The following is a 24,090-nucleotide window of genomic DNA, read 5'->3' on the forward strand; positions in this document are numbered from 1 at the left end:
TGTGATACACCAAAGGATTTTTTAATTGTCTGGTATGACTTCAGGGATGCAGCATTAGTGACACCCCACAGGCCATGCTATGGAGGACACTAGACATGATGTTCACAATTGCCCCCAGTCTTTTCTTTTCCTAATTATTTTTTTTTTCTGCTTTATTTTATTGTCATGACCCAGAGGTATCTTGTGACACAAACAACCCAAAATCATAGAATCACAGAATCATAGAAAGGTTTGGGTTAGAAAGCCCCTTAAGATCATCCAGTTCCAACCCTTGTCTTGATAGTACAGAATGCTGCCCATGTCTGGCTGATGGTAGCTGCAAAATAGATAGGGGTAGCTAAAAAATAGAGTTTTTATTTGCCAATAATTTATTTGCCAATAAGAGTAATATTTGCCAAATGAGAATGGAGTTAATTCTTTTGTGATCTGCACTGCAGAGTATGGTGCACAACTGATACTCACCTTAGTATGCAGGAGGAGGGGTGTCTGCCAAAAGGCAGGGAAAGCACATGCCACCATCTTTTTCTTTCCCAGATCTTTTCATCCCTCCTGCTAATTTAAATTTTCTTTTACCCTGAGTAAGTATTGATCTTTGGTGACATCAAGCTTATGTTTCATTACATTTTTGCTAATTGGTCTGCTGGTAATTTGAAGGTTGATTAGTTTTTCGTTACCTGTGATTACAAACAGGCACACTTGATGTTGCTTTAGTGCCAATCTGCTGCTCTAGTCAAGAATAATTTAGATAGTTTCTCTTGTAATTGAAAGTAACCCCTGATGGACAGGTAAATTAGCTGATGGATGGACCTATATACATGTTCTCTGCTGCTAGGTGGTGTTAACAAATAAAGGTCCATCCACTGTTTGCAGTAGCAAGGCTTTTTAGTTCAGTTAATTACCATTTGTTGTTAATCAATTATGTACAACCAGCACATACATTCTCCATTGACCTGTAAGAGGGATGCATAGCACACTGCTCCCTTTAATCCCTGGGATCTTGGCAGAAGATGCAGTCATGTTTCTGATCCTCTCCCGACTCAATCTGAATGGTAATGGAGTGGAAGCTGTAGTGCTCAAACAGTGCGTGGGTAATATCTCTCAAAATCTCCTGGCTGTCCTCTGTGTCTGCTACAGATAGCAAGAAGAAAATAATCAAAATGCATAGAATATAATACTTTAAAGAAGAGTAAGTGTTTACTGACAGAAACTATCAGCAAACTCCTAATAAGAAGTTTGTTTCTTGTCCTTTTTATCCTCCTTTCAGGAACCCGCACATCAGCAGAAGTTTGTTCTTTTAAATGTGGTCAGAACATGCAATTTTGGCAAGAGCTGAGCTAAGAGTAATCACCAAAAAAAATCAGTTTGGCAGAAGGCTGGAGGAAAGCAGGACTAGTTAATAAAGATTAGTTCATCCAGTCAGGGAGTAGCAGCAGTGCCAAGTGATACACACAGATACAAGTGGCTGATAGACCCAGTCTTTTGGGGAAGTGGAAACTCCATAAAGGATTGAATTTCTGACCCCATTGTTGGCCAAACAGAGGTGGAATTTTTTTCTTAAATAAACCTTACCATGTGCAAGCAAACAGATAAATAAGAAAATTGATGCAGATATTGGAGAGTTCGTCAACAGGGATAAGGTCTACATTTTAAAAAATGCATTTAAAGACGAACTGTTTCCCTGGAGTTACAGCTGCACTCCAAGCTATGTTTAAAGGTCATTTTACAGTTAGAGATGAATCAGGAATGCAGATTTGCCCTGTAAATTCTTCTTACAGGGATCAACAGTTTTCAAGTTTGACAAATCCACTCCAAACCCTGTCTGATATCATGAAAAAAAAATCAGCCTGGGTCTAGTTCTTATTTATTTAAAATATCTTGTAGCTTGCGTCCTTGCTCCACAATCTCTGCAGTTTTCAGGTTCTGGGCTAAGTAGCTGCCCCTGGTGTTTTGGCAAGATTTCTGTGAGAAAGATTTGAGAGTTTTTGTTGTTGATGCTGTTGTTATTTTGCCAACAAAATGATGACATTTGTTTTAAAAAGCAACAGTGATAGAGTCAGTTGTATCCCAGTCAGGAGAGACTGACCTTTACTAGGCAGCAGCTGAATACTTCCTCCCTGTTCAGAGAAATTTACTGACCTGTGGCGACATGAGCAGATAAAATAGTTTGATTCATTGTCAAAGACCAAAGATGAAGGTTGTGAACAGATTCCACTTTCTCAACTGCTAAAATTCTTGCCTTCACTTCATCATAAGCAAATCCTTTTGATGTTCCTTAAAGGAGAAATTGGTGGGGAAAAAAAGTAAGTGAGAGATAAGAATAATGATCATTAGACTAAAGTGCGTCATGAACCTTTATTCACTTGGATGTATAATTTTAATAAAAATATTCAATGCTTTTTCATTTCAGAGTTCAATGTGAAATTTAATCGTATCTCTTGTTTTATACTTCCCCGTGGAAGAATGAGACTCATGCATATTTTAGGAGATGATACTCTGAGGGCTCAGTTTACATAGGGAAGTAAGATGTTTAGCCCGATACTGTCTTAGTTTTGCACCAACATCTTTTGTGAGTGCAGATTTTATGGCATCACGTTAACATGTCTTGGGGATTCTACCCTCAATACATTTACACAATAGAAAAGCATCTGCTTAGCATAGAGGGAAAGATAAACATAAAGATTAAAATGGTTTGACTGGGGAATCTTAGATGAGATTAGATCCCAGGTGTAGTTATTCAGTAGATCAGTGATTGTTTTCCTAGATCAGCCTTCTTACAAAAGAGGATGACGGTGGTGGCCCTCATTCAGAGTGAGGACAATTGTGATAGGGTGAGTTGCAGCATGAGAGTCAGAATTTAATCTAAATCCAAATTTGACCAAGGAATTTAACTACAGATTTTCCTGGAGTACGAGCTGGCAGAGGGGAAATGCACCTCTATACCCTCATGAACAGTTATGCTCATCACTCATCATGTTTCACTTACATCAGCAAACTGAAAAATATTTTTAATGCCAGCAGTTATGAAATATCATAATGACAAGCACAATATTGCTTAACTTCGTCATGCCATAAATGAAAATGACTTCAGTGTTTTATGTTTTGTCCTATCTATTTATAACAACAATGATATGCTATGTGGAGTACTGACTTAGAAGAATTTGATGCTGACATGAACATGCTACATGCTTTTTGGAGAAAACCACAGGCAGTCAGCGCCTGCATGACACAGTCAGTTGCAGGGGCTGTGTGGCTGACACCCCAGGACAGACTGGATGCCTGTGGTAAGGGCCACCTCCAATACCAACTCCAGCATCCAATTTATCTTTAGAAAATTTTGGGCAGAATATGCTCTGTAGGAGGTAGGAGACTGGCTTCAGGGACCTCCTCAGAAGCATAGCGTGCAAGGGCTTGCTGCAGAGGGAAACTGAGCATGGCCAGTCTTGGCACAAAAGCACTTCTGGGAATCAGTGCCCTGAGAAAGAGACCCCTGAGTGTCAGTGGAGCTTTGATTTTTATTTGCAGTAATCAAGGGATCTTCTGATTGTTTTGGCAACCAAGATGCTGGCAGTTGCTGCACTCTGTCTAAGTACACAGCTATATATATACACATATATATATATATAAATATATCTCTATCTCACAGCCACTGAAAGCAAGCCAACCCTAGAATAAAGACACAATATTGGAAATTTTCTGTCTTAAAACAAAAGACAGAAGTGAAAGAGAGAAGTAAAAAAACAGTAAAAAAGAAGTGAGAGAGGTAAAAAAACAGGCAGACAGTCACTGAGTAACTCACATCCATTCTAAACCTACTCTATTACAATTACTTTTCCCTTTGATCCTTATGTCTTCCTAGCTGAGAAAGAGGTTACATTATGTTATTCACTGTAAGGAAGGCAAAAGCATGCATCTATGACTGCTCAAGTCATTTAGCCTTGCAAACCAAGTGATCAGGCCCATATCTGATAGAATTAAATACTGCTCAGCATAGTTCTTGCTGTGATGTGCTGAGAATTGTCTATTTCCTTGTACCTGTACATGACTGGAAAGCTCCATTGGCTTGTTTTTCTGGACTGGCATAACTAAAATCTTTTAAACTTCTGCATCTTGCACTCAGCCTATTTCACAGACACAGTTAAAAGCACAGCCTCGGTCAAGGAAATGAACAAAGAGAGTAGATCTCTCATATTCCAAAAAATATGAGAGGTGGTAAAATGCAATGTCACACAAAAAACAAACAAAACCAGCTCAGCTTTAGGAACACATTGGGAGTTCGTTAACAGAACACCAGTACATAGGTTGTTATGAAAACTGTCATATGTATAAATCTTCTAGTGTAATTGTAGAAAATAGTTTTGATTAAAACTGTAATTAGGTTCAAAGTATGATCAGAATTACAAGAATATTGGAAACCAATACAGAAGTGTGCTATTATGCTTTTGTCAGTGAGTATAAACATTATGTAGAAAGAGAGAGGAAAAAAAACCCGCAAAATATAACTGTATTGATTCTGGAATGAGGTCCTACCTTCCATTAACACAATCAAAATATCCCTTAAAATGGTGATGGTCGTTGCCAAAACAAAGATGGAAAACACAAATGTGCAGATTGGATCAGCTATTTTGTATTCTGGCTAGAAAAACACGAACACATCATTTTGTTAATTACATTACTGTTGGTTATTGCCATTTTAAATTAGTTAATCTCAAAGAATAATACATTCCATTCATCTAGTCCAGAATGAGTGTTGACATCCTTTGCCAGTTAGGGAGCCTCAGCACAGAGAATGAAGGCACTACAGATGAAGAAAGGGAGAGACTCCAAAGTATCCTCTGTGAAGTTGAAACACCAAGAAGCAACTGTTATACTCTCGGCAGCCATTTCAATTACCAAGAATAAGTGTAATTGTCTTTGACTAAATTACGATGTATATCATTAAGACAGAGAAAATATTTCCATAGTACCCCGTGTCACAATTCTATGAATATAAATTGTCCTTAATAGCAAAGAAGGCAAGTGAACTAATGAAACTAACCTTAAAGAAGACAATAAGTGCACTAATTAGCACACTAAGACTCTGGAACAGATCTCCAATGGCGTGCACAAAGGCTGCCCGCAGGCTGGCATTGCTCAGAGCTGGCTTTTCCAGAGGGGCTGACACATGTTCCTTGGCTTGTGCCCCATGGCTGTGCCCGTGTCCAGTCTGGCGCAGAATCAGGCTTAGTCTGCAAGAGATGTAAAGCTGAAAATATCAATGGGGTTACTGCACCTCTGAAAGCAGCGATGTCACACACATCATCACCCCTCTCACTTCTGATTTCTGAACAGCAAAATCAAACACATTAGGTAAAAATGCAGAGTGGCTAAGCAGAAAATTCCTAGGTGTTTCAGTGCTTTGCATGCAAACCAGAAAGTCTGTGAATGGGGTAATTAATGAGGCCTCATTTTCTATAAATTTCTTGAATGCTCTGGCATCTAATAAAAAGTGAGATGGAGATTAATTTTTTCCTGCATTCATAATCTCCCTTCCAAGTGTCACAGCTAACAGGAAGGAAGAGAGCAACTTCATCCTTCAGTGAAAAGCAAGATGTCTCTTCTCTACCCTTTTCCATATCTTCATGAAGCTCATAAACAATATTTTTGAGATTAATATCTCTCTGTTGTTTTTTATTGAAATGCAGCAGCAGGTTCAAGGTTCAAAAGTTATACTGGAGAGGAAAACTAACTTACAGGATGTTGGCGATCACGGCACAAGCAGAGGTAATGAGCATCACTGTAGCATCAATATTGTAATCAGGGTGTAGCAGCCTCAAGCTAGCCAAATATATCAACACACCAGTCACCATCCAAATGATTATCATAGACAGCAAAGCTCCCAGAATTTCTAGGAATTAAAACAATCTGATATTAGCAGGAATCATAGCAGAAATGCAAAAAATGGTAAAGAGTCTGATGGAAATATATCCAAGTTTGTGAGCTTTATAGCTGAGAGAGTTCTTGTATATTTGCAGCCTTGATGCTCACAAGGAATGGGCCAAAACCCCTTCTGATCGTAGGAAATCCAGTGGCTGCCAAGGGCAGCCCTATCCATGTGATGGCTTAACCCTGTTCTATCTGCTATTACTTTTGTCCCCTTTCCAGTGTTGATTTCATGTGGCATTTGGAGAGGTAGAAGAGATGAAAAAGGTCGTTTGTGGAGTTTTTGAGCTCCTATCAAAAGAAGCTGTAATAGGAAGAAAGAATGAAAGAGCAGTTCTTTTACATCTGATGTAGTTGCCTGGCCCTGCTGGTTTGGTGTGAAGACCCCAGGAACCAGCCCTCCTTCTCAAACAAGATTGTCTTGGTCGTGGGGTAAGAGATTGGAGGGAAAGAGAGAGGCTTGGCTCACCCAAACCTGCTGTCAGACATGAGCCCTTTTCAATTGCCTCCCTTGTTTCTGCACACCACTTGTCTCTTCACACCTCAGAGGGCCAGTGACAGCCCCCAGTGAGGTCCTGCCAGCAAAACCTCTTCTTCCTCTCTCCTGGGACTCATCCTGCCAGCAGCACAAAATCATTCTTGTGCCGCCAGCATGAAAGGACAAAGAATTTATTTTTTTCCCTGGGGCAGTGAAATTTAATTTTGTCTCTATTGGCTCTGAGTTGGGCTCAAATAAATCCAGTCCCCAAGGCCACCTCTTATTGAACTGCCAGAGGAGAAGTCCAAGGATGCTCATGCGAATGCGCAGCATGTTTTTAATAGAATGTGGGACTAGTAATTGCCATGTGACTTGAATGGGTAAATGTGTCACGTTATGAGTGCAGCTGAGACAATACGTAGGTAAATGAAAGCTCACAGTAAAGTGAAAGGCAGTAGATAAGCCATAAACAGCAAACCACTTGCACAAACTTGCACTGGCACAGCCCATGAAAGCAGCTGAAACTCATCTTATGGCTTTGAATATATTTTTATGAGGGACACACCTTTTGCAGCAGGCCAGGCTTCAGACGCTTATCAAAATAACTATTTTGTTTAAAATTGACAAATAATAAATGAAAGCACACTCTTAGGGCAATCTAGTCTTGCTTAAAGGAAGGCTAACATAAAGCACAGCTGGTATTTATATTTTCTGCAAGTTACAGGTTGAAACCTTGCAGATTTGGCCCAGCTGAAGGTGTTGATGGTTATGCTATCATTGGCATGAAAGGAGTCAACAGCTTTTGGGAACACCCGAGTGAATCTGTGTGCATGTGTGCATATACTCCACAACTGAATGTGTTAGAGGTCATCTGTATTACATAGGTAAAAATACTTTTCAATGTAGTGTATTAGCAAACGTTTAGTTAAGCTTACAAACCAGTTCGGCAGTACTAATTGCTTTACTCAAGATTTCTTCATCACTACTGGCACTGACAGAGCAAACAATAGTGCGGGATTGTTTGGGAATCTCTGAATCATGCCAGAAATAAAGAAACTGAGCTTAAAGAGAGCTTTCCTACCTGGAGGTAGGTCTGGCTCACACTATCAGTCTTATTCAATATTGTGCTTCTAGCCATGTTTCTGAAGGATTTCATTGAATTTGAACCACTTGACTGGTTCTGCTGCCTGGTTCTGGCTTAGAGCATAGGAGGCATTCAAGTGGTTTCTGCAAACCTGAGCCCTGTCATACACAGTCTTTGCTTGACAAACCCTACCTATCAGTCTGAGAAAAGAAGTGAAAAAACAGCTCCCAGTGTCACGGAGGGCTGCAGCTGCAAAGCCTTGGTAGTCATTGCACAGTGACTTTGCCAGCTCCCTGACTGCCCTCTGTTACTCTATTAAGGTATGCACCTGCATATTAAACTGGAAATATAGGGAGGAAAATAAACAAGAAACAGGATAACTATCATGGAATGCAATTAACTAGCCACTAACATTTGATGCAAGGCTCTCTTTGCTACTGGGATAAAAAGACAGTAAAAGTTTGGGTCTGAAGTTCTGCATTGTAACTACAAAAAACAAAAAAAATCTAACACAGACTGAGGGTGAAGCTGCATGGGGTGGCTGAACCTCAGGTAGCCTCATGAACATCATGAACCTCATGAATGTCAGCAAGAGAGTTTTCCTTTCTTCCCAGGCTAAGAGAACATAAACACAAAAAGTAATTTTAGGTCAGCTGATGGCAAGTAGTAGTTTACTAAGGCTGCAAAATTCAGCTCTATGTTGTCTATATAATGCCAGCCGTGCTTCAGTCATATTAAGCCCCTGTTTCACCCAGCAGCTTGTTTCCAGCAAAGTTGGTAGAATATACTTATGTAGAAATATAAAGACATGATTCTTATGGCATATGTCTTCCCTTGTACATTCTGCAGCTACAAGCAACCTTGGCCTACAGGCATCTTGCATCAGAAGCTGCTTCTGGACCTTCAGAGTGTATAGCCTTGAAGCATTTATAGTCTGAGTCCTCAGTTCAGGTGCATAGGTGTCTAGAGCCATTTGAGAAATGGTAAATATTAAAGGATAGCACTTTTCTACAAGTAGAACATTTTTGTCTAAAGAATAATGTAATAATAATAATAATAATCATTCTATAAATGGAGTAGACCCTCATGTTAATGGGTATTACTACTTTTATAGAAACTTGTGTTTCATAGTAGGTTGAGGACTCAGCCCTCCTCACACTCAAGTCACTGAGGGAAGTTGCTGTTATTTCAGCCAAAGCTAGCACCACCCCAAAACTACATAAATGAACTGAAAGATATGTTTGTAGGTAAGACATGACTGTGCTCTTCACTTCTTTGAAGCTTACTGGCTTGGTCTGTTTGCCATGTGTCCTGGAGGCTTTAAGAGCAGTAGTGCACTATCTCTATCTGCAGAGCTGTGGGACATCAGCACGTTCTCCAGTCCTTGGCTATGATGACTTCCCTTTCCCATTCCACACATTCATACTGTGACACATTTTCTACCTGCTCGGTGCCATCCGAAAGTCAGCTGTTTGGTGGGAGGTTTGGAGGCAAGCCACAGTGAGAAGAGGCTGATGAGGAAGCTTGTCAGGTCCACCAGGATGTGTGCCGCATCGGTGATCACAGCCAGGCTCCCAGCAATATGCCCACCTGTGTGAAATACGCATCCGTATCATGGCTCTGGTCAGACATTTGAGTTGATCAGATCAAACTCAAGACCTGCTTTGCTGTGAATCAAAGGGAGCATTCCATTTTCAATGCATGACTCAGAAATCTTCAATGGTAGCTTCATTTCGTACCTTGCTCATGTGGTGAAAGGTATGAAGAAATAAGCCAAACTTCTTTGTTTGAGAAGGACAATAAGAATAGTGATACATTAGTGATGTTACTATTGGACAGTTTTAATGTGTCTATTTTAATATCAGATTTCTTCAGGAAAGTATTAGTGATCACATTTCCAGTACCCTCCCACTATCTTTTCACAGATCACTGATATTTATATTTATATACAGAAACTCAGAGACTTAGCTTATGGGATTAATTTCCTATTTGTCATAGGAAAATATGAGTGTTCTTCCCGAGTTTTGGATGGATGGATGCCCAACTGTTTATTTGTCACAGGCAACACTAAAACAGGAATAAAAGCAAAGGTCCCAGTAGAAAGCTGTGATAAACAACCAGCCATTTTGGTGAAGGCGTAGAGAAAAATGTTCTGTTCATAGGACTAATCTATCATTTTGCATCTGTAATGCATGATTTAATTCTCCTGCTAGAGCTCAAAAAATGTGGCTGAATGTCATTTTACTTTGGGGGGTTTTGGTTTCATGTGAATTCTGTGAAAAATACAAAACCCCATAAATATATCAGGCTGAAACCACATTTATTTTACCCAGTAAGCCAAATAGCATTATTTTGCCAAACTTTTCTAACCATGTCTCAGGGCTAAAGGCAAATCCAAAGGAACTAAAAGATTGCTCTAAAGTACTTCAGCTGCTGATGGCTGCAGGACATGACAAGAATCACAGGCAGGAAGCTGTCCTGTGAGCTTGTTATAGCAGGGGAATCTTTGTCAGAGTAGCAATGTAGAAAAAGGGAAGCGTGAAATATCATAGCCAAAACATCGGGTTTCTGCTTTTGGCAATATTTCCATACTTCAGTCATTTAATTAATTTCAGCTCACCTGTTCCTCCTGACTACAACCCATATGAGAATCAATGAATCCTGAAAAACATCATAAAATGCCTCATTCAAACCATTAGCAAGATACCTCTGCCAAAGGGACATGTAGACATCTCTCATTTCCTTATAGATTGAAAGTCTTCATGCCAGCAGGATGGACTATCTGTTTAATTTCCTCCCATATACAGATTTTTAGATTAGAATACCTAACACTACGATTTGTCACCACAGGAGAATGTATATTGCACATACAGGACATATATTATTTTTCTCTGCTGCCTCAATATTCATCCCATTTACAGCTGAAAGTTACTTTCCAAAAGGGGGCAAGCAAGACTGCAGAATTTGGGGGCATCTCATTTCTTGCAGTGAAATTAAAAATTCATCAGAATAGGGATTTCCCAGAGCAGGCAGCTGTAAATGCACGTGTATTTTTTGCCCACAACACAGCTCTTTGGCTTTCACTGTTTACAGGGTAGCTGTTTCTCAAGTGGGAAGCAATTTTGCATGGCAGAAGGAAGCAGGCTTATCTGACAGCGCACAGATGTTAACAACCAAGGCATCAGCTATCTTTGAGCAAAAAAATATATAGAGCACAAGCTGCCTGAAAAACCCTATTGCATTTTTGACACTGTATTTCCGTGTTCTGTGGGACAGCATTACAAAAGCTTGCTTCCAGCCTGCCATCTTTCAAAAACATTATGCAATTATTGTTTTATGTATTGTTGGCATAATTAATGCTTTGGGTGAGTTTCTGAGATCTTGGTCTGCTTATCTTTGCAACGTGGTCAAGTCTTTATATTCCTTTTAGATATGAGGACACATGTCTCTCTTTCTAGTGCCCAAATGGAAATAAACTACTTTGAAATCCACATTTAGTCCTTAGCCACTAAAAATCCTTCGAAAGCACTTTTATGTCAGGGCTGTACATAGGGTGTAATCAGTTTGACTAGTATTTCCAGATCTATGGAGACTGTGATGGATCTGCACTAGAAAAACAGAAGATAATAGTCTTTGGGCAACAGTTGGTGTATCAGGCTCAGCCAACTGTGCCCCTTTTGGGAGGACAGTGAGGACAAGCACAGATGGCTTGAGAAGAAAAATCATGGAAAGATCTAGGGTTTCAAGGAAGCACAACTGTTCAACCTCTTTGGGAGTGATGCAGCTTTGTTTCTTCTGTTTAGCATAATAAAGCCCACAGAAGCTGTTTGCCCTTAAGAGGAGCAGAAAGGGGAACATATTCTTCATTTTCAAGAGTAAAGGCTGTCTAACAGTTACAGGCTTTTATTGCTGTGTATCAATGATCCCAACAAGTGGCCTTTATGACTTAGTATTGCCTACAGTGGATGTTTATAGCTTTGTATACCACAAAGCAGCAGAAATTGTCAGTCACTCAATGGTCAGTCATCAGGCAGAGCCAGTATAGCCTAACAATTACAAAAATTAAATGTATGGCTCATAATTACAAAAATCTCTATAGACCGCTGTCTGTAACAGCAGTTAATAACTGGTTTGTCAAAGTTTAATGGTCTGAAGCAAAATGGTCTTCAAGCCTGTTACTTAAACTGTCACTGCAAAAAAGCTGTATGATTCATTAAGCAAAATGAAACATTTAGTTAACGTATCATCTGTCCTTCCAATTATCCTCTAACATTGCTGCATTCGCCAAACTTAAGCCTACTGATTATATGGTTTTGTTAATAATGCATCACTTCTAGCATGGAAATAACTGCATGGATATTCATGGTATGCACCAGTTTTCATGGGGGAAATGCAGATGACCTACAAACAGGGCTTCATGCAGAGGAAGCACCTGGGAGAGAAGAGTGGGAGAAGCCTCTGATGCGTTTGAAAGCCAGGGGAGGAGACAGAAATGCATTGGCTCTCTCAGAGTCTCACTTCTTGCCTCTGGGGAAGAGAAAGCCTTCCTATTTTATTTTCATAGGGCTTCCAGAGCTGTTGAAGCTGTGAAAGCACGGGTTTCAGAGGCCTTCCTACCTGATTTTTGCTACATCTCCAGGGGCAGGAGTGGCAAAAGTGTGTGGGATTCCTCATGGCTTACCCTGCCTCACCTCACTGCAAAGAAGGGGAAATTAAAGAGCCAGGAGCTATCAGGTGGGTATAAGTACCACAGAAGCCATGCAGGGAGCACATTGGTGGGACAAAATGAAAGCTAATGCTCTATGAATAAGCCAAATACTTATATTGGATATTATAGAATGGGTCCAGAAGTGAAAGCTAATTAGACAGGGGAATAATCTTCAATTGATCCAGAGACACACCAGCAGGCCAATTCAAAGACAAACATGCCCTGGTATAAACACATTGACTTAACTGAAGAGAAACAGATGGTGAATCTGGCCCTGAATTTCCATGGATTTTGCAAAGACTGTTGCATTTAGTATCAGACCCTGCTGCTAGCAACCTTCATCAGTGCTGAGGTCTCATTGGCCTGGATAAATATGTGAAATCTTTTAATCTCTTCCAAAAAAATATAGCCTAATTTATGAGAAACCTTTTCTGACATGATGCTCAGACATGCAAGCCACTTTTAACTCAGCTTAAAGACCTGGGAGAGCAGTTCAGACCGTTAAGTGATCTTTGTGTTCCTACACAGATGCAATCATTAGAAAATGCTTTGATAATTTCACATTTAAAAAATCATGCATTTTTTTTTAACTGAGGAGAAAGGAGTTGTTTTAGCCCATATGGGCTGACCTGTGTGCATCAGGGGTCCCTGCAGTCAGAGTGCATATGAAAGGGCATGAATACAGCTGTGCTGGGCACCAAACTGAGCTCTCTTTGGGCAAACATACTCCCCTGTAATCTCAGCAATCATGAAGAAGATGCAAATTACTGATGCTACACAGAGCTTCCTCCTGGCTTGATGCTGCTCCCTTTTTCTGTTCTCATAGGCCTGTGAGTAGAAATGACAGTGATACACTGGATTAGCTTCAGTAACTTCTGCTTCTTGCTGCTGCCTGTCTTCATTTAAATTCTTCTGATGCCAGCTCATCCTTTGGGATTGAAAGAAAGAGAAGGTTAAAACAGAAAAACCCTGATGATTTGAGCATCTAGACCTGCAGCCCCAGAAACTATGTAATTAATGCTTTCAAAAGGTAAAAGCGGCGTTGGGAACAGCAGAGCAGAGCATAGAAGAGGCTTACTTGCACAGGCAGAGCTCTGCAGGAGTGAGCTGCTCATGAAATGACTGCTCTGGCTATAGGTCCCAGATCTTCAGGCTTTCCTACATCCTTTAGCAGTTTATGAAGCATGGGGTGTCTTTCTTAGGCTGTGTATTTTATGCACACTGTGTGATAAAGTCATACCTCATGCAAACAGTAGCAAGATTCAGCATAGCATGAAGACAATTCTACAGAAATTTTCATTCTTTTATTCCCAAGAGATTTGTTGGGAAGACAATTAGAAAAAAAGAAATGTCTTATTTTTCTCAAATATAAGTGACTAAAGATATTTCTTTCCTTTCTTTGCAAGTGGAACTATTTTATCTTAAATTTCCCCATATGTACAAAAGCTGTCAATCTCCCAGAGGGGCCTGGCATAGATAATATTAGCCAAAAAGGTTAAAGAGACTTGAAAAAATCAAATAAATCAGTTCTCCATAGTATGCTGACCCCTTTGTGCCACTGATACCATTGAAAGTCAAGAAGTTCCTCAGAAGTGGCTCTTTGAGCATTACTCCATCACAAGGTGATTTCCCATCCACATGTGCTCTGCAACAAAATCTCAATGCTGTCCTTCTGAGGGATCATGTGCAGGAAATGTGGGATTGCAATAGAGAAGCCCAGGACGGAGTACATTGCATTGCAACAAAGGGAGCTCTTGGATGATTATGATGTAGTGCTTTCACTACAGCAGCACAGAGGCTCCCCCAGGGTGGTTTGTACAAGGACATTCCCTCCTCCTCATCTCTCAACTGAGGAGACCCCAAATAGGAACAAATAAAACAAAACAAACCCCTGAACCCTGACCCAGGATGCTCAACTGAAAACCATTATGCCTCTCCAGATACAACACTTAATGCCACAGCTGCTCCTAACGTGATAGCTCCATTGGTAAAACATGTACTGCCATGTACTGGGACTTGTGGGATGCACTGTGGCATCAAAAGGTGAATCCTGCCCAGATGCACATGCATAACATCCATATATCCACCTGCTACAGATGTGTGTGCAGGGACAGAGCCCACATGCATCACCCAGGAATGAAGCAAACTCTGCTGCTGTTTCCAAGTCTGCAATCAGCATAGAGGCATGATGTGGGGCTGGGTTTAGCTGCCCCAGCAATGATAGCCTCTTTTCCTTATTCTGACTAAGGACTTTCCTATGGGACCAGTAAGAATTGTTTCTTCAGGTGTGTGAAGACCTGTGCTCCAGGAAGTACATGGATATTGGCAACTTTCTGTAGCATTTCTGCATTGTTTATGGAAGTGTCAAGATGCCTGAAATCTCAATGGAAAGAAATCATGCCAGTGGCTGCCAATCTTCATGTCAAGATAAAAACTGCATTGAAATCACAAGATTTTTCCAGCTGCCATTTTGGGCAGCTTGAGGGGGCTGCAGCTGCTCTGTGAGTCCAATGTCCCACCAGAACTTTGAGGCATCTGCAGATGCCTCAGCCCCTCGTGCTCATCAGCACCACAGAGGTATTGGCAAAAGGAGAAGAGCTGACCCACATCAGCAACCAAGCCCTGTAATTGTAGATAATCAGTGTGGATTTAGCTTTGTAAATATTATTGAGATGTTCCAAGGATGCAGCATGTCCCCCTGAGTCAGCCTGTTTCCCAGCTAGGATAGCATGTGGTCTCTGTTTGCTCAGTAGAGGAGACTGGTTCCCTCTGTACATATATGAAGAGCTTACATGAAAGAGCAACTGGTCAGATTTAATGCCTGATACTTGGAGACTGAGTTTTCTTAGTTCTTTTGTAAGTGTTTTCCTTTATTTTCCCCATAACAACAAACAAATGGAGCTGGGCCGCCTGGGGAATGGGCTGCCCATCTGGCAACTGAGGTCCCCAACAGCCAGTCCTTCTCTCGTCCTTTTTTTTACATTCATCAGGCTCCTCAGAAGGTTCCACAAATCGATTCCTTTGAGATGGGTGGATAAAATACTGTAGTTCTCCCACTCCCTCCTGAAAATCAGGGCATGCAAGTTTTCCTTTCTTGAGATCCCTCTCTGGAGTTAACTTTCCTATAGTTTGAATGTAAAATTAATTTCCCTTTAACTCAATTTTCATCAGCTGGCATTGAACGTTAAAATCACCTTAACAACGTGAGTCATGATCAGCTCAACAGCCTGTCAGGGCAGGGATGCCAAAATTACCCCTGCGTATTTCTGAGCCACCAAATCCTTTCCTTGCTGTTATCAAAATAGGTTGCTTTGTGATCCCCCTCCCTGTTTTAATCTTCAAGTCCCTCCATCAACTATCAAAACCTCAGAGTACCATGAGGGGTAGGAAACCACTATCCGCAGATCTTGCTGAGCATGTGCAAAAGCAAACAGAGACAGCATAAACCCACAAATGTCACTTTTTTCTGTGTAAAGGGTACCTAAACAGAAGTGGCCCTGCTGTCAGAGGTGGTGAGCATTTGCTGCTCCCTTTGAACTTACAGAGCTGCATCTGGCCCGATGAGTTAGGAAGACTCCTGCCAGCTCCCATGCGTAACCATTACCTTTCTCTTCCAAGAGCAGCCTGCCACTAATTAAAAGAATCTAAGAGGCAGTTTTATAAATGTGTGAATCAAAAGCTCAAGGTGCAGAGATCAGCTCTGTCAAACCATAAACCCCTTCTGAATGTGTTAGAGCAACATGTAGCCTTTGAGCGTCAGATCTCTGCACAAGCACACTGCAAGCAGAGTCCCAGATTAAAAAATAATCTTTCCTCCATTTCAAATTCTCTTTCCTTTGTAACAGAGATAGTCAGGGGAATGTCACAGAAGGGCTCCCACTGAGTTGTGCCTGGAAGGGGGGAAGTAGGAAATGTTAATACATATTGCAGATTCCACACAAGTCATTAGCAAGAGCTTTTGATTACAACTTCCTTTTGTTTGTTTTCACTTGATCAGTTGGGTGCCTTGATCTGCAGGCTGATGGGAATAATTGCCATCCTCCCAGACCATTATGAGATCCCCAGTCAAAAGAACAAAATGCGAAATCACTGCACTTCCCACAGGAGATCATCTCCTTCACAAGGGGACATAGTAATTTTTTTTGGTGCCTGAAAGGATAATAAAACTGCCTTCAGAGGAAAATTTATCAAATCCATAGTCACCTCCCTTATGCTGGCACCACTCTGATTCCAACTGGTGTACCAGTCTTGAATATTTCCAAGTTTATAGCCTGGCTGTCCAGATTCTCCTTTTCCTTATTGTGGGCACAAAACAAAGGTTAACATTCATATATCTTAACATTTAGATGACTAATAGATGGGAATTTGTCCTATGGTTTTTATTTGGTTGCATTTTGAGACCCTGGCCATCTATGCATAAATGTATTGTCAATAAATAAATATCCTTTTGCATAACAGTAAAACAACAACTGCATGGAGTTAGACCAAAATGCATGTAGCCAAATATCCAGACTCCATCCTGAGCATGAAGGAATACACAAGGACAAAGTACGATAAAGGAACACATCCAGAGCAGTACTGCTCCCTGGTTGCCCAAATCTGGAGGCTGGGAGGCGGCTGAACCAGAGCTTGTGTCTAATAGCCTTCTACACGTCTTTCTTCCACAAACCTGGCTGACTTGAAGGTGTGGAGTTCCACAGTTTAATTATGATTTGTGTAAAAATAATGCATCCTTTGTTACTCTTAAGCTGCCTGCCTGCTCTTTTAATTAGTTCTGGTACTATCAGAAATAATGAATAGCTATTCCCTGTTTACCTTCATCACATCATTCATGATGCTGTGCATCATTGTTATACCCCTGTTATTTAATTTCTCTTTCATACGTCTTACTATCTTGGTTCTAATGTTTTTTCTGAGGTGAAGTGGCTATAACTGAAGTGGGCATAATGGAGACGATGCATGGCCAGTACTGGGTAGACACTGTCTTTTCTACAGGGTTCTAATGTCACCTGAGGACAAAAGCAATGGGATGGGCTTTGCTGAGTCCCCTAAGATACTGTATGCTCCTGGGACAGGCTGGCAAGCCAGTACAAAGGAGAATAACCACAGAGCCCACAGCTAAAACCCGTCAAAAGTCACAAGAAACGCCTAATGTTTTCCTGAGCACTGACTTCTGCAAAGCACAAGGAGTGGTGGAAAGTCTTTATTTGATGAGGACTCTTGATCTCATAAGAGTTTTCATATTGCCTGCAGGAAGGCAGAAGAAGAAGAAAATATTCCCTAAGTGCTTGTTATAGAAGATCAATCTCCACCTGAAGAAATCATCCCCCAGGCTCACTTCAAACTTTTTGTCTACTGGAATGAACCTTGGAGACAAGAATCAATTACAAGCCTAAGGCTTCACTGATAGATAGGAATAACTACAAGTCACATTAATGTCCTCTATTGAAAATTTTTACATGAAGACAAGCCCTGAGGTGTTACACATCTTTCCTGCTTTCAGCATTTCTCTCCTTTATTATTTTTTTTTTCTTGTCTCTTGTCTCAGAGACAAAATAAAGACCTTGAAACCAGAAGTCTTGAGCTTCTCTTGTGTGATGGTATTCAAATCACACTATACTGTTATATAAAGAACATAATCAGAGATCCAGAAGTCCATGCTGGATCAAGCCAAAATCTAGTTCACAGTGCAGTTGGTACAATCTAATGCAAATCCATTGATCTGTGCAGTGGGATATTGAATATTTCTGTCCAATATGGTGCTGATCTATTGTCAGAAAGAAGTAAAGTCATGTGGCCTGTCTTCATTAATGGAAACGTCAGGAATATGGTCAAGATATTCCCTAGACTTTGATAAGTGGATATCTTGCTCACTAGATATGCTCTCCCACCACCAGCAGTGACTGTAAAAAGACCATAGAAAACTATCTCAGGCACCTTATTCCAACATTTTATTCAAACCTACTTTAAAGAGATATTATACGAATCTTTCCTGACATGACTTACAGGCAATATGTTTTGCATTAAGAAGGAGGTTCTGAGCGCCCAGCTTCAGACCCTGATGCCATTACATGCAAGTTCATACCCTTCCTGGAGGCTGGTGAGAAGTGATGTCCTATCCTGGGACCAGACCCATGTAATACCTTTCTCTGTTACCTGGAGGAGGAGTTGGAGTGCACTCTGATCAAGTTGGCAGATGATGCCAGCTCAGGGCTGCAAGTGATACATTGAAGGGAAATGCTTCCGTAACGAAGCTGGAGAATGGGATCAGCAGGAGCCATCTGAGATTTGGCAGGAACAAATGCAAAGTCCTGCACCTGGGACAGATTTTTGAGACACATCCAGAATATTGTGCCCAGTTTTTGAGTGCCCAGTACAGGAAAGATCAATAAACTGGCACAGGTTCAGCAGAGGGTGACCAGGCATGGAGCACTTCTGTGGGAACTGGGCTTGCCCAGCCTAGCAAAAAAAGTGGGTTCTTGAGCACTTGGAAGCATCCTACCAGTATTTTTGATGAGGAAGATGAAGCTTTATTGCTGTGCATGGAGGAAGAATGCTCACAATGGCCATAAATTGAAACAAGAGGGGTTTAGACTGACTATAAGTAAAATAATTGACTGTGAGGATAATTCAGTATTGGAGCAGATTGGCTGGAGATGTGCAGTCTCCATCCTGAGAGCTAGAACCAGATAAAGGCCTGAGCAACCTTGTTCAATCTTTTGGCTGACCCTGCTTTGAGTAGGAAGTTGGACCAGAAATCTCCTGAGGTCCTTTACAACATGAATGAACCTGGCAAGCCTACAGCTTACAGGATTCTTCAGAGGGGTTAGTTAAAACTCACACTCTTGCAAGCATTTCAAGTCTGGCACGGCAAACCTCAATGCATCCAAACCCACTAGTGAATACAGGCAGGTCTGGAATGTACAGAGCATTCTTCCCCATACAGCCTTGTGTGCAGGGAAAGGGGTCTGTTTTCAGACTTCCTACTCACATGGTTAAGATAAAAACAGTTTTGTTCCCTGTGTATTGTAATAATGGCATTTATTAAAAAGAAGGAGGCTGGGGATGGCAAAGAAATTGGCAATTTGCTTGCATAATAAATTCTGTTGAAAGCATTAGAGCTGTTCATTAAGCCTACATACAGGGAACGGAAAAATGTGGTAATTTATACCAAAGGCTAAGATGAGCTTATTTCTACTGATCAGCTTAAGGCACCTGAAGCTGTGCACACAGCCAGTCTGCGCAAGCTGGAGCCCAGCAGGCTGCATCCCCCCTGCCACACTCCGGCCCCGAGGCTGGCATCTTCGGGCACTCGGCTGCAAGGAGCAGCAGGACGAGGGCTTGCCATGAGCTGCCAGCTCTTCAAACAGGAGGGACACCCCAGTTCTCAGCCCCTGTTTCTGGTTATTGCTGGGACAGAGTAATGAGATTGTGTAGTTAACCAAATTCCACCTGGTAAAAAAGGCCAACAGGAGGTGCAGCACAAAAGCCACGTACCTGGACAAGAAGTCCTTCTCCTGGAGAGCTGTGTTACCACTGCAGTAACTCACCCATCTCATGACCTCTGCTATGGAGCCCACCTTGAGCTGAGGGGCTGTTGGGTGTATGTGCAGCAACCAGCCCAACAATTGCAATTGCTGCAGCTATTCACCCCAAATAACTTCAATCCTAAATGGAAATATAATTATCAGAAAGAAATTGACTCCTCCGGAAGGTGAGTCAGCTCTCAGATGGGAGGATGAGCTGCCAGGGATTCTTGTCCCCAGTGTGCATCATACCCCTCTTCTCACTGGGGATATTCTCTGTTCTTTGTGAACGAGGGAAAATGTGAGCATCCCCACAAGTCATTCTAGCAACTGTCCCTGTCGCAGGACACCCTACCCCGCACCATGTAAAGGGTTTGTCCAGAGATGTCCTTGCATCTAGAGGTGGAAAAGAGCCAAAGGACTTCAAGCATTGAAGCTATGCCCACAAAACTGCAAACTATCAAAAAAGCTCTGAGAGCTTTCACTAACCAGAACGAATTGCAGAATCATATGGGATCTTTTGAAGATATAAATATTACCACAAAAGTCATTCTGGACAGTGCCATGTATATTTATGGAGCCATGTAATAATATTTAAATAGCAACCCAGACACTCAAATGACTAACATACGATGGCAGTGACCCCAGTATAAGAACATGGAGAGACAGATTTCCATTTGAACTGACAGTGTTTATGCCAAGTTTCTGTCCCATGCATTTTAAGAGAGCCAAGCAATAAATAACCTGAAAACCAATGAGATAATGGAAATGTCAAGAGGTGCTAAGTTGTAACTGAGCAGCTATTTTCTTTTAAATATACTTTCTGGTCTGAGTCAAGAGGAAGAATGAAAAGAAGTTCAACTGCAAAACTAGTTTGTGATTGACATTTATACTCATTTTTTAACCCAAGCTATGTTATATGTTTTCAGAGGGTCCTTCCTCACTCAGGCGAGCATTTACTCACAGGACCTCTCTGGCAAATGAGAAGTACACCAGCTCCAAGTCTGGTAGACCTGTCTACATGAACAAAGTTTTGCAGGATCAAGTCCTTAACACCATCACATTTCTTTCAGACCAAATAGATAATTTAGACGTTCAAGCTTAAAGGAGCCTTGAATCAAATGTGGTGTCAACAGCGCTATTATAATTCAGCCTAAAGTTGCAGCATAATCCATGAGGTTTTGCATCTTACAATAAATCTGCTAAGCTTATAAAATACATAGCAGGAGATGCTTGTCAACAGTAGATTGCTTCAATCCATCACAGATGCAGACACATCAGGCTGCTGTCTAGTAAATGCATCACACATTTAGTAAGAAAGTTTGGGAAGATAAAAATCAAACAAAACATTTTGAAAGTACTGAAAGATGTTCCCAGTATGCACCGTGAAACACCCCATACTTTGACTTCTGCAGTCCATCAGCATACTGGTGATCTCATATTGCTCTCAAAGACAAAGCAATGGCAGTGAAGAAAACAGTTGTGTTACCTGTCTAGGGCCAAGGAGTACTTCTTGGTGTCCCTCTCACTCACAAGACAAACTCTTTCAAGACCCTTTTTGGCAGCCATGAGGAAAGTTGGTGGGGTTTTGCTTGGTTCTTTTCCCCCCTTAAACTCTCTTTTCTCTGTTGGAAACGGATGTGGGCAAAAAATGTCCTCTTGACTCACGCAGAAGCCTCTGCCAATGTTTTTAAATGAAAAGGCTTTAATAATCTTCTCAATAAACCCACTGCGAGAGAAAGCTGCTTTTCTAGCGCTGGTGGCGTCACTAACATTCCAACCAGCAACCTGTTGAGCCTGTCAGATTGGACGTTTCAGGCCTCCCTCCCTGTTTCCCCTTTTTTCTCATCCATGTTTGATGCTGTTATACGCACTCCAGTCATGCGGGGGGTGAGTGCTCTCCCAGCCTCTGGCTTGAGGTCAAGGGAGAGGGAAGGTAAGGTAATTAAAACAGCCCAATTTGCCTGGAAACATTCAAGCCACTGTTTGCCTTTCTGCTTCCTCGGCCTGGGAGGAAAGTACACCTCTCTCACCCGGCTTGGTGCAAGCCTTTTAATCTGAGCCATCTCTCTGAAGATTTATTTCTACCCCTGGCATGTTTGCTCCTAGGTTTGAAACAGAGGAGCCTGCTTATTATTGCCGTTTGTGACACAGGTTATTGAAATCTCCATTTTGGCAGGAAGGACAGCAGTTGTTATTTCTGCTTTATTCTGTTTGTTAGTTCTCTGGGCAGCCAAGGTCCCTGGAGGGGAGAAGACCTCCAGCCTCACCTCTCTCACAGCCTGCCCTGAGACATGCTCTTCAGCTCTAATGGGAAATTTTGCTCTGGTGCTGTCTGTTTTACTGTAATCATGGCAGAAGCATGAGTAGAAGTGATTGAGATCCCTACCCGTGTCCCGTCTTTGCAGGGGAGATTAGAATAGGCAGAGAGGAAACACTGGGTGCTACATTTAAATACTGCAGTCTTTTTTTACCATGGGTAGCCTAATATGTGTATGATGAGTTCCCTTAACTTGCAGAACATGTGCTCTGAGATTTATGTGGGTAGGGGTGCAGGTTTGTATGTGATATGAATGCAAAAATAATGGGTTTATGCCATTAGAGGTCCACATGCTGCCTCCACATGTCAGCTGTACAAACACTTCCCTGGAAGCTGTGAGCCAAGGAGCGGGTGGTGTCTCGAACACCTTCCTGAACAGCTGCTGACAGATGGCAGAAATACATGTTTTTTCCACAATGTGCTGACACCTCTGCCTCTCTAATGTCATTTTCTCAAGAGCCTTTTCCCAGGTGCTTATACTCAACTGTGCACCTTTATAAGACCCTTTGGTGGAGAAGATTGGTTTTCTAACTCATTCCTAAGACTTCCTAACTTTCTCTGGACATCAAATACTTGCTCTTTAATGTTGCAGCCACTTACTGGACCTGACAATGTGGATGACTGTCAGGGCTGGTTTGAGAAGAGACTCAGGTCCAAGGATGAATAGTAAGGATCAGGGCATTTGCAGAAGTTTCCAAGACAGAAGTACCACATTGTTTACCATCCCAGAAATGCCATGAAGTAGCAATTTTAATCTGCTGCCAGGAGGGATGAAGGAAGGAAGGGGAAGGAAGGTAGTCTTTCCAGCTCTGCACCTTGGAACTTAACACAGGCTTATAATTCATACCCAACAATGGCTTCTGCTGGCTCCCCATCCCATAAATACCACCATTATCACAGTGTTCCTGTGTGCTTCTCAACTCATCTTGTTGATTAGAAAGCGCCAACATCTCTGCCCCTCTGCTCTGCTCTTGTGAGACCTCACCTGGAGTACTGTGCGCAGTTCTGGTGTCCTCAACATAAAAAGGACATGGAACTGTTGGAACAAGTCCAGAGGAGGGCCACGAGGATGATCAGGGGACTGGAGCACCTCCCGTATGAAGACAGGCTGAGGAAGTTGGGGCTGTTCAGCCTGGAGAAGAGAAGGCTGCGTGGAGACCTCAGAGCAGCCTTCCAGTACCTGAAGGGGGGATATAGGGATGCTGGAGATGGACTCTTCATTAGGGACTCTAGTGATAGGAAAAGGGGTAATGGGTTCAAACTTAAACAGGGGAAGTTTAGATTGGATATAAGGAGGAAGTTCTTTCCTGTTAGGGTGGTGAGGCACTGGAATGGGCTGTCAAGGGAGGTTGTGAATGCTCCATCCCTGGCGGTGTTTAAGGCTAGGTTGGATGAGGCCTTGGGTGAGATGGTTTAGTGGGAGGTGTCCCTGCCCATTGCAGGGGGCTTGGAACTTGATGATCTTACGGTCCTTTCCAACCCTAACTATTCTATGATTCTATGATACTATCTTAAGTTCCTTTCCAACACCAACTATTCTATGATTCTATGATTGATTCTATGAGCATCCTATCACAGACTAGAGATGCCTGAAAAATAAACCTGGCCTGGGACCTGATTTACAATGGATCTCAGTCTTCCTAAGGTGATAAGTAAAAGTATCAGGTCTAAGCACCCTCAATTTAAGGAAAATTTAAAACCCATCCCAGAAGATTACGGTTAAAGCCTGCTTCTGTTTCAAATCACTGGAAGCATGTAACTTTTTTTTACAGTTTCCACCATTTTGCAAAAGGGTCATGAGCCTCAGGTGCATACCAGCAGAACAACACCATAGATCATTCAAGCATTCAATCTAGACCTTTGTTTTGTGTTTATTGTTGTCAGTGCTGATGGTTGTGCTTCTCAGGAGACAGGCTGTGAGGCAGGATAGAAAGAAATCTCTTCAGAGCTTTCTGCAAAGACTTGGGTTTCCTCTTTATGCAGACTCTGAAACTCATTAAGAGAGAGACAGCAGCTGTCTGTGGAATTTCTGCTTCAGAGAAATTATTCAGACCA

General features: G+C 41.8%; 1 protein-coding gene across 1 annotated transcript; it reads right to left on the reverse strand.

Moving 5' to 3' along the window:
* Positions 1 to 333: 333 nt before the first annotated feature.
* SLC30A8 (solute carrier family 30 member 8) lies at positions 334 to 21,500 on the reverse strand. Its single transcript, XM_062627133.1, has 8 exons — positions 21,205 to 21,500; positions 12,909 to 13,117; positions 8,925 to 9,071; positions 5,731 to 5,884; positions 5,036 to 5,225; positions 4,528 to 4,633; positions 2,137 to 2,271; positions 334 to 1,128 (listed from the first exon to the last, which is right to left on the reverse strand). Exons 1-8 carry the CDS (start codon positions 21,282 to 21,284, stop codon positions 983 to 985), a joined length of 1,167 nt encoding a protein of 388 aa, XP_062483117.1. The 5' UTR covers positions 21,285 to 21,500; the 3' UTR covers positions 334 to 982.
* Positions 21,501 to 24,090: the final 2,590 nt, after the last annotated feature.

The sequence above is a fragment of the Pezoporus occidentalis genome, unplaced genomic scaffold (genome assembly GCF_034315485.1).
Source record: "Pezoporus occidentalis ecotype Australia unplaced genomic scaffold, CSIRO_AGI_Poc_V1 ctg3, whole genome shotgun sequence".
NCBI lineage: Eukaryota > Metazoa > Chordata > Aves > Psittaciformes > Psittacidae > Pezoporus > Pezoporus occidentalis.